Source organism: Lampris incognitus, chromosome 1 (assembly GCF_029633865.1).
Source record: "Lampris incognitus isolate fLamInc1 chromosome 1, fLamInc1.hap2, whole genome shotgun sequence".
Classification (NCBI taxonomy): domain Eukaryota; kingdom Metazoa; phylum Chordata; class Actinopteri; order Lampriformes; family Lampridae; genus Lampris; species Lampris incognitus.
The window spans coordinates 32,140,676-32,155,169 of NC_079211.1; the positions used below are offsets into that span (position 1 = coordinate 32,140,676).

A 14,494-nucleotide genomic window follows, 5' to 3' on the forward strand; every position below is an offset into this window, starting at 1 on the left:
ATTGTTTCCACTGTTTGGGGACGCTCTGCTGAGAAACTGACCGATTAAAAATATATAGGCCTAGTTGTTCTGCACAGAGGGTGAGCATTCATCTACCAATACTATCAGGGCCAGCATATGTTCTGGTTTTACAATGGTTAAAAGTATTCATGACAGTGTGAATATCAGAAGGAGGGGCCAGGTGACTGGGCAATAGAGTAATTTTTAAATTAGCTGTTTCATTGCTAAAATCATGCATGTCAAATCTGGAGTAGAACCTGTTAAACTCTTTTGCCAGAAATTGATCTGAAGTGAACACTTCTAGTGTCACTCTTCTCTTAACATTGTCAGTTAGCCCAATCCTAGTCCTGATACTATACGAGGCTGAGCCCAAATTATTATTACCTAGCTTGTCATCAACATTTTGTTTGTAGCATAGTTCAGCCCTCCTAATTTCCTGCTTGATCTCCTTTTGCACAGACATAAGCTCAGGAAGATTTCCCCATTCTTGTTTAATAACACTTTAAGCTGTCTGCTTACCCATGGTTTACTACTGGGGTAGTGGGCATGGTTACCCAGTGGTTAGCACTGTTGCCTCACAGCAAGAAGGTCCTTCCTGGGTTCGAACCCCAGGCCGTTCCAGGCCCTTTCTGTGTGGAGTTTGCATGTTCTCCTCATGTCTGTGTGGGTTTCCTCCAGGTGCACCGGTTTGCTCCCACCATCACAAAGACATGCATGTTAGGGTTAATACTCCTGTCTGTGCCCCTGCCCAAGGCAATAGGAAGAAATAACTGGAGTTGGTCCCTGGGTGATGCATGGTGACTGCTCAGTGCTCCTAGCTACACAGCTAGGCTGGGTTAAATGCAGAGAGTAAATTTCATTTGTATGTATGTACAAAACGATTAATAAAGAGTATTCTATTCAATTCTATTCTATTCTATCTTAGCTGTCTTTACAGGAATGACAATGTCTTCACAGTATGATATCCAGGAACGGACCACATCTGTGAATTCATCAATGTCACCAGAGGATTCAATGAACTCCTCCCAGGATGTACTGTCCAGACAGCCTTGGAGTGTCAGAGTGGCTTCCCCTGACCACATTTTAATGTTTCTAGTGGTCACCTTCCCCCTCTGAAGACACGTGATGGAATCAGATACACACAACTGTGATCTGCCAAGCCCAGCGGGGGGAGTAGAATTGATTTATAAGCATTCTTAAGAGAGCCATAACACCGGTCAAGTATGTTGTCATTCCTGTTGGGATGAGACATATACCGATGAGAGCTTCGGAGGGTTTTCCCCCGTGAACAGTGATTGAACTTTCCCAAAATCAGATTAGGAGCATCTGGAGATAGCGACTGAAGTCACAGTTTGAAAAATTAGCTCAGAGGTATTATTCTCCTTAGCCTTTGGATGGATATAAACTACAGTCATGAAGATCTGTGGAAATTCCCGTGGCAAATAAAATGGGCAAATGGACACAGAGAGCAGTTAAACATCTTTGGTACACAGTCTCTCTCTCACTAGAACAGTTTTACACCAGCATTCATTTGTATAGAGACATACCTCACATCCACATGACTTGCTGGAGGTTGGGGTCTTTGATTTGGTTTTGATCTTTTTCGCGCCCCCTCCCCTTCTCTTTTTGTATGATTTAAGACTAATGACTTCTCAGCCCTTGCAACACAGCTCTTGCTTTCAAGCTGAATTGAAGCAAAATGGAAGGGGGCTGCTCCTCTGTGGCCGAACAATACTTCATTGTGGGATATATCTCACAGGAGAGCCAAGTGACATTGTTGAGAATGAAGTGTTTTCCACGGCGAGTGCCCTCATTGAATTAGCCAGCCATAGGTCCCTGTCACTATCTTAATCTGTGCAGTCAAGTGAGGAGCCGCTCTCTTCAGCTCCACCAATGATCCTCCACCATGTGGACTCTGGTTCCATTCAGTCTGACACAGAGAGCCTCAACGAGTAATCAAAGATTTGTTAACCCTCTCTCGGCGCCATTCTACGTTAATCTACAACACTCAGACAGAATAAATCTGAAAGTCTTTCGGTAGATCAGATTACATCTAATTTATTTGCTGCGCATTCCGTATGCTGCATTAAAACGAGCTGCAGGATCTGCATCAGCCATGGTCGCTTTAAAATTATATCCAACGAAAATTGTAAGCAGGGCCATGAAAATGGACTCGATTCAATCTAAATTTAATTACACTGACACGGTGATTGCAATGACATCTCATTTGAATCAGTTAACGTGACCATGCAGGGTGCTTTCTTCACTTTCTGTAGTGCTGTCACTCTGAAAACTAGACAACAGCCACGCAAGATGTGATATGAAGCAATGCCTGTCATAATCCATCGCATGTAATTTCATCTGCATGGAAAAGGATGGGGCAATAATGGTCTCAAACACAAAAGCATGATGTTCATGCCCAGCTATATTGTGATGAGTCGCTGTTTAATTTGGGTCTACTGTAATGGCAAACTGCAGCAATCAAGGAAAGGACAACAATCTCACGATGAAAGGCAATGATTACTGAGTTTGGTCAACCAGAAAATGAAAAAAGACATCATTATAGGGATAAGAAATGGAAAAAGAATGTTGTTTTAAAATATCCACTTGGCATGTGTGCACTTCTGTGAGAGATATTTTGATTGGAGGTTTGGTGCATTGCAATCTCCGGGACAGATTCTAATCATTGCAACAAGAGCAGCATTTTCCATATCTCTGTGATACCATCTGCAGATAATGATCGCAGGAAATAAACATGCAAGACACTTATTCACCTTTATTAAAAAGAAGTATCAGGCAACACACAGAGTGAAATTAACTGCAGATTTTCTTCCCATCCCCTGGTAACACAGGGCTAATCTCATGACAGATGTTGTTAACTCTGTCAGTTCCTCATCACAACTGAGATGTCTTGCAGTGTATTATTTGGATATCACCACAATATTGCATATACTATCGAATAAGATATTTAATTGCAACCCTTGGTGAAGCATTATAAGCATATTTTAACATCAGAAATTGCATAGTAAGCTCATTTCAGCAAATGCACAGATTCCCAGCTGAAATTATGTTGGCCATTGAGATGGTCACCCCAGGCTACTACTTGTGATTCTCCCTGAATGGCCAGCAATAAAATTATTAGACTGATAATTTGCTAGAATCAACTATTACCTATGCTTGTTCTACACTTGCTTAAAGCAATTGTGAACTATCATTATACGTTGATCCAGCCTAATATAAAGGTATACTGTAGCTGCATGGCATGCAAATATGCTACATCCTTTTGTCAGCTTTCATGTGTGGCATGGCTGTGGTACAGTATGTCCATATATTGAGCTACAATTTGTGTGAATTTTCATGACGGGCTACAAAACTATTATGAAGCTCTAGTTCAGGCAGAAATAATATTTTATAAATCTGTGTTAATGTAAAAGAAATACTGTTTGGTCCTCGCTCATGAATTCATATCTTCAGTCCTTTGTCCCTCTCTTCTGCAAGCCTGAAACAATACAGAGGGGATTTTGCCTGTAGTCCTGATGGCATAATCCTCTCATTTTCTATTCCTTGCACAGCCCCCGGGCTCAATGGAGATTGTTTTAGAGGTTGTTTTAGTCTGTGTAATGACATGCAACATCTCGTTTTTTCTGTTAAAAAATCGATTCTAACCTTAGCGCTCTGCTAACACTTCGTGTTAGCAGAGCGCTAAGGTTATTGTTAGGTTTGTGCAGGTTCACAGCTTTTTTTTTCAGTACAATAAGATTTGAATTGCTCTGCTCACTCAAATGTTTCCTAGTCTACTGTGGCAGAGCATGGAATCAAACAAATATCCTCAGTGGCCATGCTTCGCTGACAGGACCAGGAACGAGCAACAGCCACGTTTGTGTGTGTGTGTGTGTGTGTGTGTGTGTGTGTGTGTGTGTGTGTGTGTGTGTGTGTGTGTGTGTGTGTGTGTTCACGTGAGTGATTGTGCCGCTGTCTTTCATTCTCTCTCTCTTTTTATCTGTGTGTTGTCGTGTGTGTGAGAGGTGAGAGAGGTGAGCACTAGAGAGAGAGAGCAAGAGAGAGAGAGAGAGAGAGAGAGAGAGAGAGAGAGAGAGAGAGAGAGAGAGAGAGAGAGAGAGAGAGAGAGAGAGAGAGAGAGAGAGAGAGGAGACTGAGACAGACAGACAGAGACAGAGAAAGAGACACAGACGGATATTATTGGGTATTCAACGCTATATATTACATATTGTAATATATTTTTCATAATGAGCAAAAACATAGCGGAAACCACATAGGATTGTTAAAACAGAGGATATGATTTCAGCAGAGGTACAAGTCTTGCCACTTGCCTTCTCCAGCAATATGAAAAGGGCAGGATGTGAATAATACTTCTCTGCACAACAGCTACGATGAAAGGAGGTAGACTACCATGTTCAGTTTTTCCTTTCAGGAAAAAAAAATAAATCAAAAACAACAACAGCAACGCCATTGTTTAACTTTTACTTACATTTTTGAAGTCATGCACCTCAAGCACCTCTTCACTGCCGTTGCCCATCCTGAAGATCTCAATGCGCTGGCTGGGGTCAATCTCCATGACACTGTCTATCTCCATCCCATCCAACATCGCCTTGTACTGATGGTCATACACCTGCACACACACAGCTGGTCAGACACCTCAGTTCCCCCTACTGAACAATGGATGCTTCATTACTTTACAATGAGGCTTAATCAATAGTTGACACTTGAATCCCAGTTTATAACGCATTCATCACAACTGTTTTGGTGTTGTCATGTGGAATTGTGGGCAAGTGCGTCAAGGGTGTCTGGCTGGGGGAGCTGGCACTGCATTGTGCCCGAAGAGGAAATGCCGACGGCGGTCTGACAGGACGAGGAAGAAGGGCAGGCTAAGCTAACTCCTAGCCCATGCAGACCGGCAGTCCGACAGTCATCCCGGCTGGCGTTCATTCCCATGGACAGTGGTTTTTTTGTTTAGTTTGGATATATGTTAGTTTGGATATGTGTGTTCTCGTAGTTCTTGGATATGTGTTTTTGCTTTGTGTTGCAATGCTGTGGGCTGGGGGAAACGACATTTCGTTTCATTTCATGTATGCAAGTACTACAAAAAAATGAAATGACAAATACATGTTCCTGATTCCTGATTCCTGTACTGAACGGGATTTAAAAATACAGCTAAATGACCTGATGTATCTCTTATAACAGCTTTTGTGAATATACATTATGTGCATTAAAGAAGGGCACAATTTTTGGCTTGGGTGAGGACCTGTGTCAAAAATTCCTGGGTGAAAATATCACATCAATGCAAAATAAAGTCTTCCATAGAGACTCTTATTTTGTTCCATTAAGCTAATAGGTGGCTATATCAAGATGCCTGACTGGCACACTGGTTGACTAATGGTTCTTTGAGAAGCCATGAACCTAACCTTTCGTACTTGCTACCTGTCTCCATCCATAATGGCTTTATCTAAAGAATCTCTAGGACACCGTGAATATGACTGCTGTCACAAATAAAAATATCTAACTGATGAAGTCAATGCACTACAAAGTGATAGAGCCTCAGATAATGAATGTGCAATCTGCTGCATTGAGTAACTAACATCACTGACAACAATCACCAGTGCACAAAACACATTTGGATTGACAAGCTCCGAGTTCAAATAAGGAAGTGCATCGGGAGAATTTTCTTTCTGAAGTAAGTAGATTAAATGCTTTTGAATCCCCTGTTTGGTTAAAGCTATTTCTTGACTGTTCCCTAAAACCACTGTTGTTTATCACAGCTTCTTGCTTATGTACTGCTCTTGGATACGCATGGACAGCTTTTAAAATTCCCTGTCTGCAAAAATGATTCATCCCTACCAGCTGAAAAATATGTCATTAATATTTATGTGAGGCTTGTGTTATGATGAGAAATATATTGCTGGGTTCATCTTCATCTGTCTCAGTGGCAAATCAGAGTCCCACCAATGAGACGAATGATTAATGAATATGCTGAGATGGGAGTCCATCAGATTTTATTTCCCCCATCAAAAACATTTGAAGGTTCTCTAACACTCGAACATGAAATTAGCTTTCGCTTTACAATCCAACACGTGTATTTTGAATGTTGTGTGTCCACTTAGTTGCATGCATGATGACATTTAAACACCTTGTGGTGCACGTTGCAATGATTTCCGTTTTATGGGGGAGCAGAGTAATACGAATTGAATGGCATATCATTCTTAATAGAAGATCACTGCGAAAATGGCACCAGAATATAAATCTCTATTAACATGGGTCACAATAGCCTTAACTCAAAGGGGAGCTAGAACTTAAAAACCATAAGGGGAAGCCAAATTAAGATGGGCCTTATATTCAAGTGTCAATTGAGCAGTTATGGGAAAAATTGGGGCTATTAAAACAGTGTGAAAGTCGGTGTGGTGGATTTAAGTTCTATTTGAGCATTTTCTTTTATATTAACATAAAGGTGGAATGGGGGAATAGATTTCGAGACTTATTGATTTATACTAAAACAGTGAATTACATTTTCAGCAGGCTATCACTTTTGATGAAAATCCAGCAGTGAGATTCTCCCTCCACCTCACTGGGTTGAAATAGATAATAATGTATTACAACAGTTGGACCTCAACCAGTTCAATATCCAAAGCTGCTGCTGTGCACCATAATTGGCATTCTCAAAATGGAAATGAATAGCCCATGTATCTCCTCCTTGGATACTTTTTAGGCGTTGCGTAAGCACGTCGGGAAACTTGCAATGTGATTTATGCAGCTTTAAGGAGAAGATTTTGGAAAACAAGACACTATTTTATGTAATCTGTTTGTTTCAAAACTAAAGCTCAGCGCTCCATCTTTCGAACAGTTATGCTAGCATTTGTACAGTTCATCTCAGTGTATAGCCTGTCTTAAATTCTTCAATGGGACATTACAGATATTCCTAATTTCTAATTCTTTCCCTCTCTTTGCCAGTTTACAAACGGCAATCTTCTCCAGAAATGGTCACAGAAGCTCTTCTGTCTCAAAAGAATGTGATGATGTACCAAGAAATAGCTGCAAGGAAAGTTAATAAGCTTTACATATGGAAGCTGAATGGGGCAGCATGGAAGAAGGGCTCTCATTAAATTGTTTGGTGTGCATATTGGCTTCCTTGCACATAATTCAATTTGAAAAAAATATGAACATTTTCAAAACTTTTAAAATGATTTCATGTTTCTAGATTCACAACTGGAATACATTTGCTATCCATATATCCCCCATGAAATCAAATACCTTGAAATGCAGTGCTGACATAAGGCATCACCTCTTAGGCACACAGATTCAAAAGGGACAAACAAGAATATGGGCAGTTAATTCTGAGATAGCAGCGAACCACCATTCTCAATGGCATTTTTTTTTTACACCAAAGAAAGGCATATTTGAACACTTCAAGGTTATTTTGAAAACAACCTGGCACCAATTTAAAACGCACATTGATTGCAGAAGAAAATATATTGTAAAGCCAAGGTTGCTCTCTGTTGCTTATTTGGAAAAAAAAATACATGCCACTGTGACCGATGATCCCTCTGGAATCGTTGGCTTTTTCCCCACATCACAAGATGCCTCTCACAGTTGTACAGCGAGATAAAGAATTCAGAGCAACACAGCGAGGGACACATTCAAGCTCAGGAGTATGGGGCGAATTGTGTGGAAGCTTTCCCAGACAATGCCTTGTTTATTTTCTCTCTTCAAGGCCTCTCTGTGAGGTGGTCCTTAACAACCTCCGCCCAGATGGTTTCAAACACAGAGCCACAGTGAAAGGAGTGAATGAGAAACGGCAGGCACAACCAAACCCTTAGGCTGTTTATGTGAACAGGCTCTGGTGTGGCACCGGAGGACATTAAGCAAAGGTCACGTTGATGTTGTTACAGGTGAATGGGTTGTGGGTGGACCTGTGTGTGCGTGCGTGCGTGCGTGTGTATATATACAACTGTGTGTGATTGCTGTGCATATGTGCATGGCGGTGATGGTTGGGGCAAAGGGGGAGATGAGTTGATGGCGATATGTCCCCCTTAGTTGTCCTTGAGGGTTGAAAGATAGAGGCTCCAGTCAAGCAGAACTGGAGGCCTGTCACTCACAGTGGGATAGAATGGGGGGCGGGGGGTGGGTGGGCCCTGCACAAAGCACCAGGCCCTGTGGGAGCCATCGGCGGTCCCGTGATAAATCGAACTGGGCACCAGACTAGACAGCCATGCTAGTCAAACAATCAGTCCCATTTTAACTATATGTCTATAGAGATCAATCTTTATGTGTCTATTTTCTATTCACATCTGTTTACATCTGCTCCTATTATCATGTCATTGTTTTTTCTGCATTTTGTATTGTGTTTGTACTGTCCTGTCATTGATACTTTTGTTTTTTACATTTTTACTAATGGCCTTATTGTATCTGTTTTTAATCTGTTGTTGTTTATTGTAGTGCACATTGAGCAAGTTGAACCACATTTTATGCATGAAAGGTACCAATTAAATAAAGTCTATATCATTATCATTGTATGACCCCCCCTTTTTTTCACCCAAATTGTATCTGGCCAATTATCCCACTCTTCCGAGCCATCCCGTGCACTGCTCCACCCGCTCTGCCGATCCGGGGAGGGCTGCAGACTACCACATGCCTCCTCCAGTACATGTGGAGTCACCAGCCGCTTCTTTTCACCTGACAGTGAGGAGTTTCGCCAGGGGGATGTGGCGCATGAGAGGATCACGCTATTCCCCCCAGTTCCCCCATCCCTTCCGAACAGGCGCCCCGACCGACCGGAGGAGGCGCTAGTGCGGCGACCAGGACACATACCCACATCTGACTTCCCACTCACAGACATGGCCAATTGTGTCTGTAGGGATGCCCGAACAAGCCGAAGGTAACACAGGGATTTGGACTGGTGATCCCCATGTTGGTAGGCCACAGAATAGACTGTTATGCTACCCGCAAAATCATTATCATTATAAGTTTGCATTCATTCGTTCATTCATTCATTCATTCATTCATTCATTCATTCATTCATTCATTCATTCATTCATTCATTCATTCATTCACACTTCCCACAATTCTCTGTAAGGTTCAATTTTTGTCATCCTGTCTAATGTGTAAGTGATGTCTTATGAAATGATTCCCATTTAAAGAGACTTCTGAGAAGAAGTCAGTTGGTTTTATTCTCCAGGTGTAGAAATATGATCTTACTCTTTCATTGCTGAAGCCTCAACTCAAACCAGCTGGGCAATGTGAACGGCAGTTAGTTCGTTCTGTCTTCTTTTTTTTTGCCAGTGATGTGCAAGAAGCTCCCCCCTCTCTTTCTTGTCTCTCTCTCTTTCTCTCTCTCTCTCTCTTTCTCTCTCTCTCAAGAAGGCAACACCGCTGGCTCCTTGTCCTCCAGCAGCAAACTGCAGCGGGGTGATTTCACAGCGCACAAGACTGTTCACATGGCCAGTCACATGTGAACTGCTAATGTCTCCCCAGGGCTGTGCTCTAGTCGGCAATGCTGTTGTTATGTTAGACTTTCTTATTTTTTTTTCTCAAAAAAGGAAAAGGAGAACATATCTGTTTGACGCATTGAAACTTGCCACTGCAGAGTAATTGCCTGTACAATTTCTACTTAAAGTTAAAACAAACACAAACTCATGCACACACACACACACACACTGAAAGAGACACACACAAAGAGACACATACGATGGTTCCACTAGAACACCAGAAGATGAGCGGTAATGTCAGAAATCAGGGAGAAGCTGCAGCATTTAGAAAACATTTTACATTTTATAAGCTGATAAAAAATAAGAAGTGAACTGGTGCCTATGCAAATATTGGTAGAAAATGAAGAACCACAGGGGAAATAACTTCAACCAAGAGAGATCAGTCAGACACACTGCTACAGATAGCCTTTACACATATGAACACATGTGCAATATATTGGATGTGTCAGACTTTGTATGTGTGTGTGTGTGTGTGCGTGTGTGTGTGCGTGTGCTTGTTTCTCTTGCAAGGTGATTTTATCTATGCTTTCATATCTATTGCATATCAATTTCATATCGCGGCCTATATTTGATATAACACTCTTTCAATCTCTCTCTCCAACCTTAAAGGGCTCTGTGAAACCGGAGGTAGCATGGTCTGAGGGAGAAGAGAGAGAGAGAGAGAGAGAGAGAGAGAGAGAGAGAGAGAGAGAGAGAGAGAGAGAGAGAGAGAGAGAGAGAGAGAGAGAGAGAGAGAGAGAGAGAGAGAGAGAGAGAGAGAGAGAGAGAGAGAGAGAGAGAGAGAGAATTTGATTGTGTGGTGTCTTGAGACATGGGCATTATACTTGTGGACATTGATTACCAGGCCTGTCAACTCCCAAGGCCTGTAGTGTATGGATAAATGGAGTAGGAATGCTCTGGGGCTGTCAGACATATCCAGGCTGCTGTTTGGTGATGCCTTCTGAAGACAGGCAGCTGTTCTTGGACAAGTGCCAGCATAGAAATTCAATTTAGAGGGTAGTGGTCAGTCACTAATGCATCATCAACTCAGTTGGTACAGGGGGAAATGAGCCCATTGACGGTGCATGGTATCAATCTCAGTGAAGACGGCTTGACAGCAAATAGAAGACAACACAGTGCAACATAAGGCAAATGGTCAAAAAAATATATCGGCATGTCATCCATTTTATGATGCATCGGTATAAAAATCAACCTTTTAAAAACACTGTCTTTTTATGTTTATAATATTTTGTTGTCCTTTTAATTTTAATTAATTCTGCTTTTCCAAATCCAACAATAAGTCTGGTCAGAGTCAGTATGATTCAGTGATCGGTTTTGCAGGTCTTTACGCACCACTTTGCACGACAGCATGTCTACTTGAACTCTTGCCTTTGTTATGGTTTATTGTGCACAGAGTGTGAAATTTTGCTCTGCCAAAAATTGGCATAATTTTATTTCCATCCAGGTTAATTTTTTTTAATGTACTTAATATTTTGCAGTGCCTAAAATTACTTTTGTGCCCTCTTGAGGTGCTTTGGGCCTAATTCAGCCAAGCATCCACAATGCGAGGCTCCCATTTGGCTCCCAATGGCAGAGCCCTTCTCACCCAGCCTATTGTCTTTTTTCCCATAAAGCCAGGTTTCCATGTGTATGTTTATACTCAATAAAAGGACATCTACATCAAATACCATGTTATGAACTTGTAATCGCAATAATGCCAAACTTGTTGTGCAACTGTTCATTATATAATAACCCGTCTATTATTTTCATACGTCTCTGAAATATAAGTGACATTTATACAGGGCACCTCACGAGAAAATGGGGAGGAATTTTCCAAATATATAGTGCCAAGGCATGTAGTCGTCAACTCTTAAGTTGAAACTATTAACCTGTGCCAATTCAGTATAATGAAAGGACGCAAAAACTATGAACGACTTCTAAACCTAAGCACTTGTGAGGCATTGAAACATCTGTGCATTGTTAATTACAACCCCTCTTTTCTGTGGTTCTGTTAATTGTGGATTATAGTCGAAGGCTAGAGAGGGTAAAACAGGGTTCGTGTTTACCCTTTCCTTTCTCTGAGGGGGCCTATAAACATCTCACCTTGCCATCTTTGAAGGTTCGTGCGCCCGACTGAAAAACTTAGACATTAAGACCTTGTCAAAGTACTTTTTCCCTCTTAGTCTGATTCCATTCAGATTCCTGCTCGCAATTATAATGGTTCAGGCACACTTGAGACAAATTGTTGCAATCTTTTGGCAGCTTGAAATACGTTTGGAAGCCATGCAGAAATCTCAACCTGAATATGTGCTATGTAGTATTTAATGGGGGGGGGGGGGTACGAGCCGAGGTGGGGTTGTGGTGCTTTTGGGAATCCACCCAAGCACTTTAGGCATCAGTTTAATGTTAAAAACGTTTTATGGCAGCAAATGTTTCACTCCAAGGGGCAATTTCAAGGGCTTTTAGTAGGATCTAAGGATTATGGAGGACGGAAAAATCTCGGCGGTTCAAGCATCGTTCCACTCAAGATCCTCTTGATGGCAACAAGTTTTGAATCTGTTTTTGTGTTTTGTTTTTGAGTTGTATAGGCATAAACATGAGGAGTACCATGAAAACAAAACATAATGAAATCAGACCATTAACGCTCGTCGACCTTTCAAAGAAACGACGAGGACATGTCAGGATTGGTCTATATTTGTGTACAGCTGAGTGGGAGAGACGCTTGTTAAGGCTCTTCAGACAACAGACAATTTCTCTATCAGCGTTGTGGTAAACTTCAGGTACACACGGGAATGGGTTTCTTTCCCCTTATTCCACACAGCCGTCACATGCGTTATGACATGGATGGGTATTCGTTGGATGGAGGGATGATGTGATGTCAAGGGGAAAAAAACAGCCTCCATTTGAATGACTCACTAAAATGGTTCTACGTTCTACTATGTATACACACACACACACACACACACACACATACACATACACATACACATATGTGTTGAAATCTTGGACACTTGACGGCTTGTGGAATTTCAGGAGCACATTTTATGGGGTGGATTACTAAGGAGGAATTTCCTAACACTCCAGCGATAACGACACTGCTGCTATTTTTAAACAGTTGAAATCCAATAGCCATTCTCTGGCCTCAGCTCTGAGCATCTGAAACTCGAACGCAGTCCACATCTCTCCTCATGCCTGGGAGGAATGGGGTGACCCACTTTTTTCTCTCTTTGTGCCCCCAGCGACTCTCTGCAGGTTGCCACGTTTGACCACCTCGTTGTGGTCGACTCTGGTCTGCAGCTGCTGTTAATTTGCAGGAGCACCGCGCGGCCGCTTTTTGGGCTTCAAAGCATGTATGACTAATCACACTGGCAATTTTAAACAACGTGAGCGCTCTCTGGCAATAAATCACCTTGATAAGCGCCACTGTGCCGATAATAGAGTTATGTTTAGGAGGGAGGAGACTAGGGGAGCTTTGGGAGCCATTCTAACCAGGCCCTAGCCAACATGTTACTGTGAGACAAACTCAGGTACTGGATCGTACATGCCTGCTCAATGCATCGTTTGTTTTGGGGGATCTTGACAAAAATCAAAAGGGGAAAGGATTTCATGACAATGTGACACTAATGCAAAGCGACTCGCTGAGAAGATGACAATAATTTGTAAACGAGAAGACAAGTACCCATCTGTAATTTCTCATCCTGTTTCACAGCCATTTTAAAGCATCATCTGAGCTCGTCACTTGCCACCTCTTCTGTAAGAGGGAATTTTGAAGACTGTGTAAAAACAGCTTTTATAGGCATGCCAAGTGATGCAACATCTCTAGCTTCTAGTAATCACCAATAAGCAATAAATTAGTTGAAATAAAATCAATAAAAAAGAGATTGGTCCTTGCGCTCTATGTTTTCTTAATTTTTTTCATCCCAGTCTCTGTTATTCCTCAATATATTTTCAGTTGAGCCCACCTCCTGCCATCTCTTCATAAGGAGCTGAACGGCATCATCCTTGTCAAGAGCACTAAATGAATCCTGTTGTCAATTGATGAGCTGAACACATTTTCGTTGTTTGAGTATGGCCGATCTCCTGTAATAAAAGGCAGTTGATTCAGTTTATGAAATATTCATCAAAGCTTCCCCTGAAGACTCTGATCCATTCAGATGCATATCTATGAATGAGAAACAGAAACAGAAACAGAGCAGACCATTGTTGCAGACCAAACATTGCAGGGAAAATGTGTGCGAGTATTTGAACTATAAGGCAGACAGCCATCAGGGGAGTGACCGCTATGGCGGATATGTCTCCTTGTCGCTCGGCTGGTTTTCGACCATATTACCTCCTAATAAATCAACAAGAATGTACTCTGGGCTCCTGCAGCTAAGTGGCATTTAAGGAACAGCTTGTGAGAGCAGTAAGGTTGTAGTTAGGATCAATTAAATGCATGGTTTAATTTGGCTGGATGAACAGCATTTGCAGTGATTGGGAACCGCAAAATGATTAGAGAACTGAAAAAAAATACAAAAGTAGAGTGTCCTTAAAAGTCTGCAAAGAACGGACTTCTGGGAGGATCAACAACAACAATGTCAAATTTACTGCTGGCCAAGTTTACTTTGTAATATCTGTGATATGGCATATTTTTTATTCAACTGTAGTTTAGAAACAGATGCCTACAGAACCACTTTGGTGTTTTTCAGGACCCTGTACAGCATACTGATCTTTGTCTGTCTCAGCTCTGCAATTTTGCACAGTAAGCACTAAGCAGCAAATCCCAATGTACATTCAGTGTACTACAATAATGTCAAAATGAGGTTGCCTGATGGTTTAGCCAGGATTGCGATGTTGGAATCAGAGCAACAAGAGCGTCGCAATTTTCATTCTTTTATCACAACACAGCTGATACTCTCGGGAACAGCACATTCTTTTTGCCTCACTGTCATCGCCCCTATTCCAAATGGAAAAAGCTAGCTCCGACTTTAACAAGGTAGACTGTTAGGTAAAAATGGCCTCTCCTTAAAACAACTGCA

General features: G+C 41.7%; 1 protein-coding gene across 1 annotated transcript in view; it reads right to left on the reverse strand.

Moving 5' to 3' along the window:
- The window catches only part of tnmd (tenomodulin), a 44,849-nt gene that overhangs the window by 15,244 nt on the left and 15,111 nt on the right, over positions 1-14,494 (reverse strand). The window contains exon 3 of the mRNA XM_056291941.1: positions 4,490-4,630. Within this exon, the coding sequence (XP_056147916.1) occupies positions 4,490-4,630 (141 nt within the window). The remainder of the gene's footprint in view (positions 1-4,489; positions 4,631-14,494) is intronic.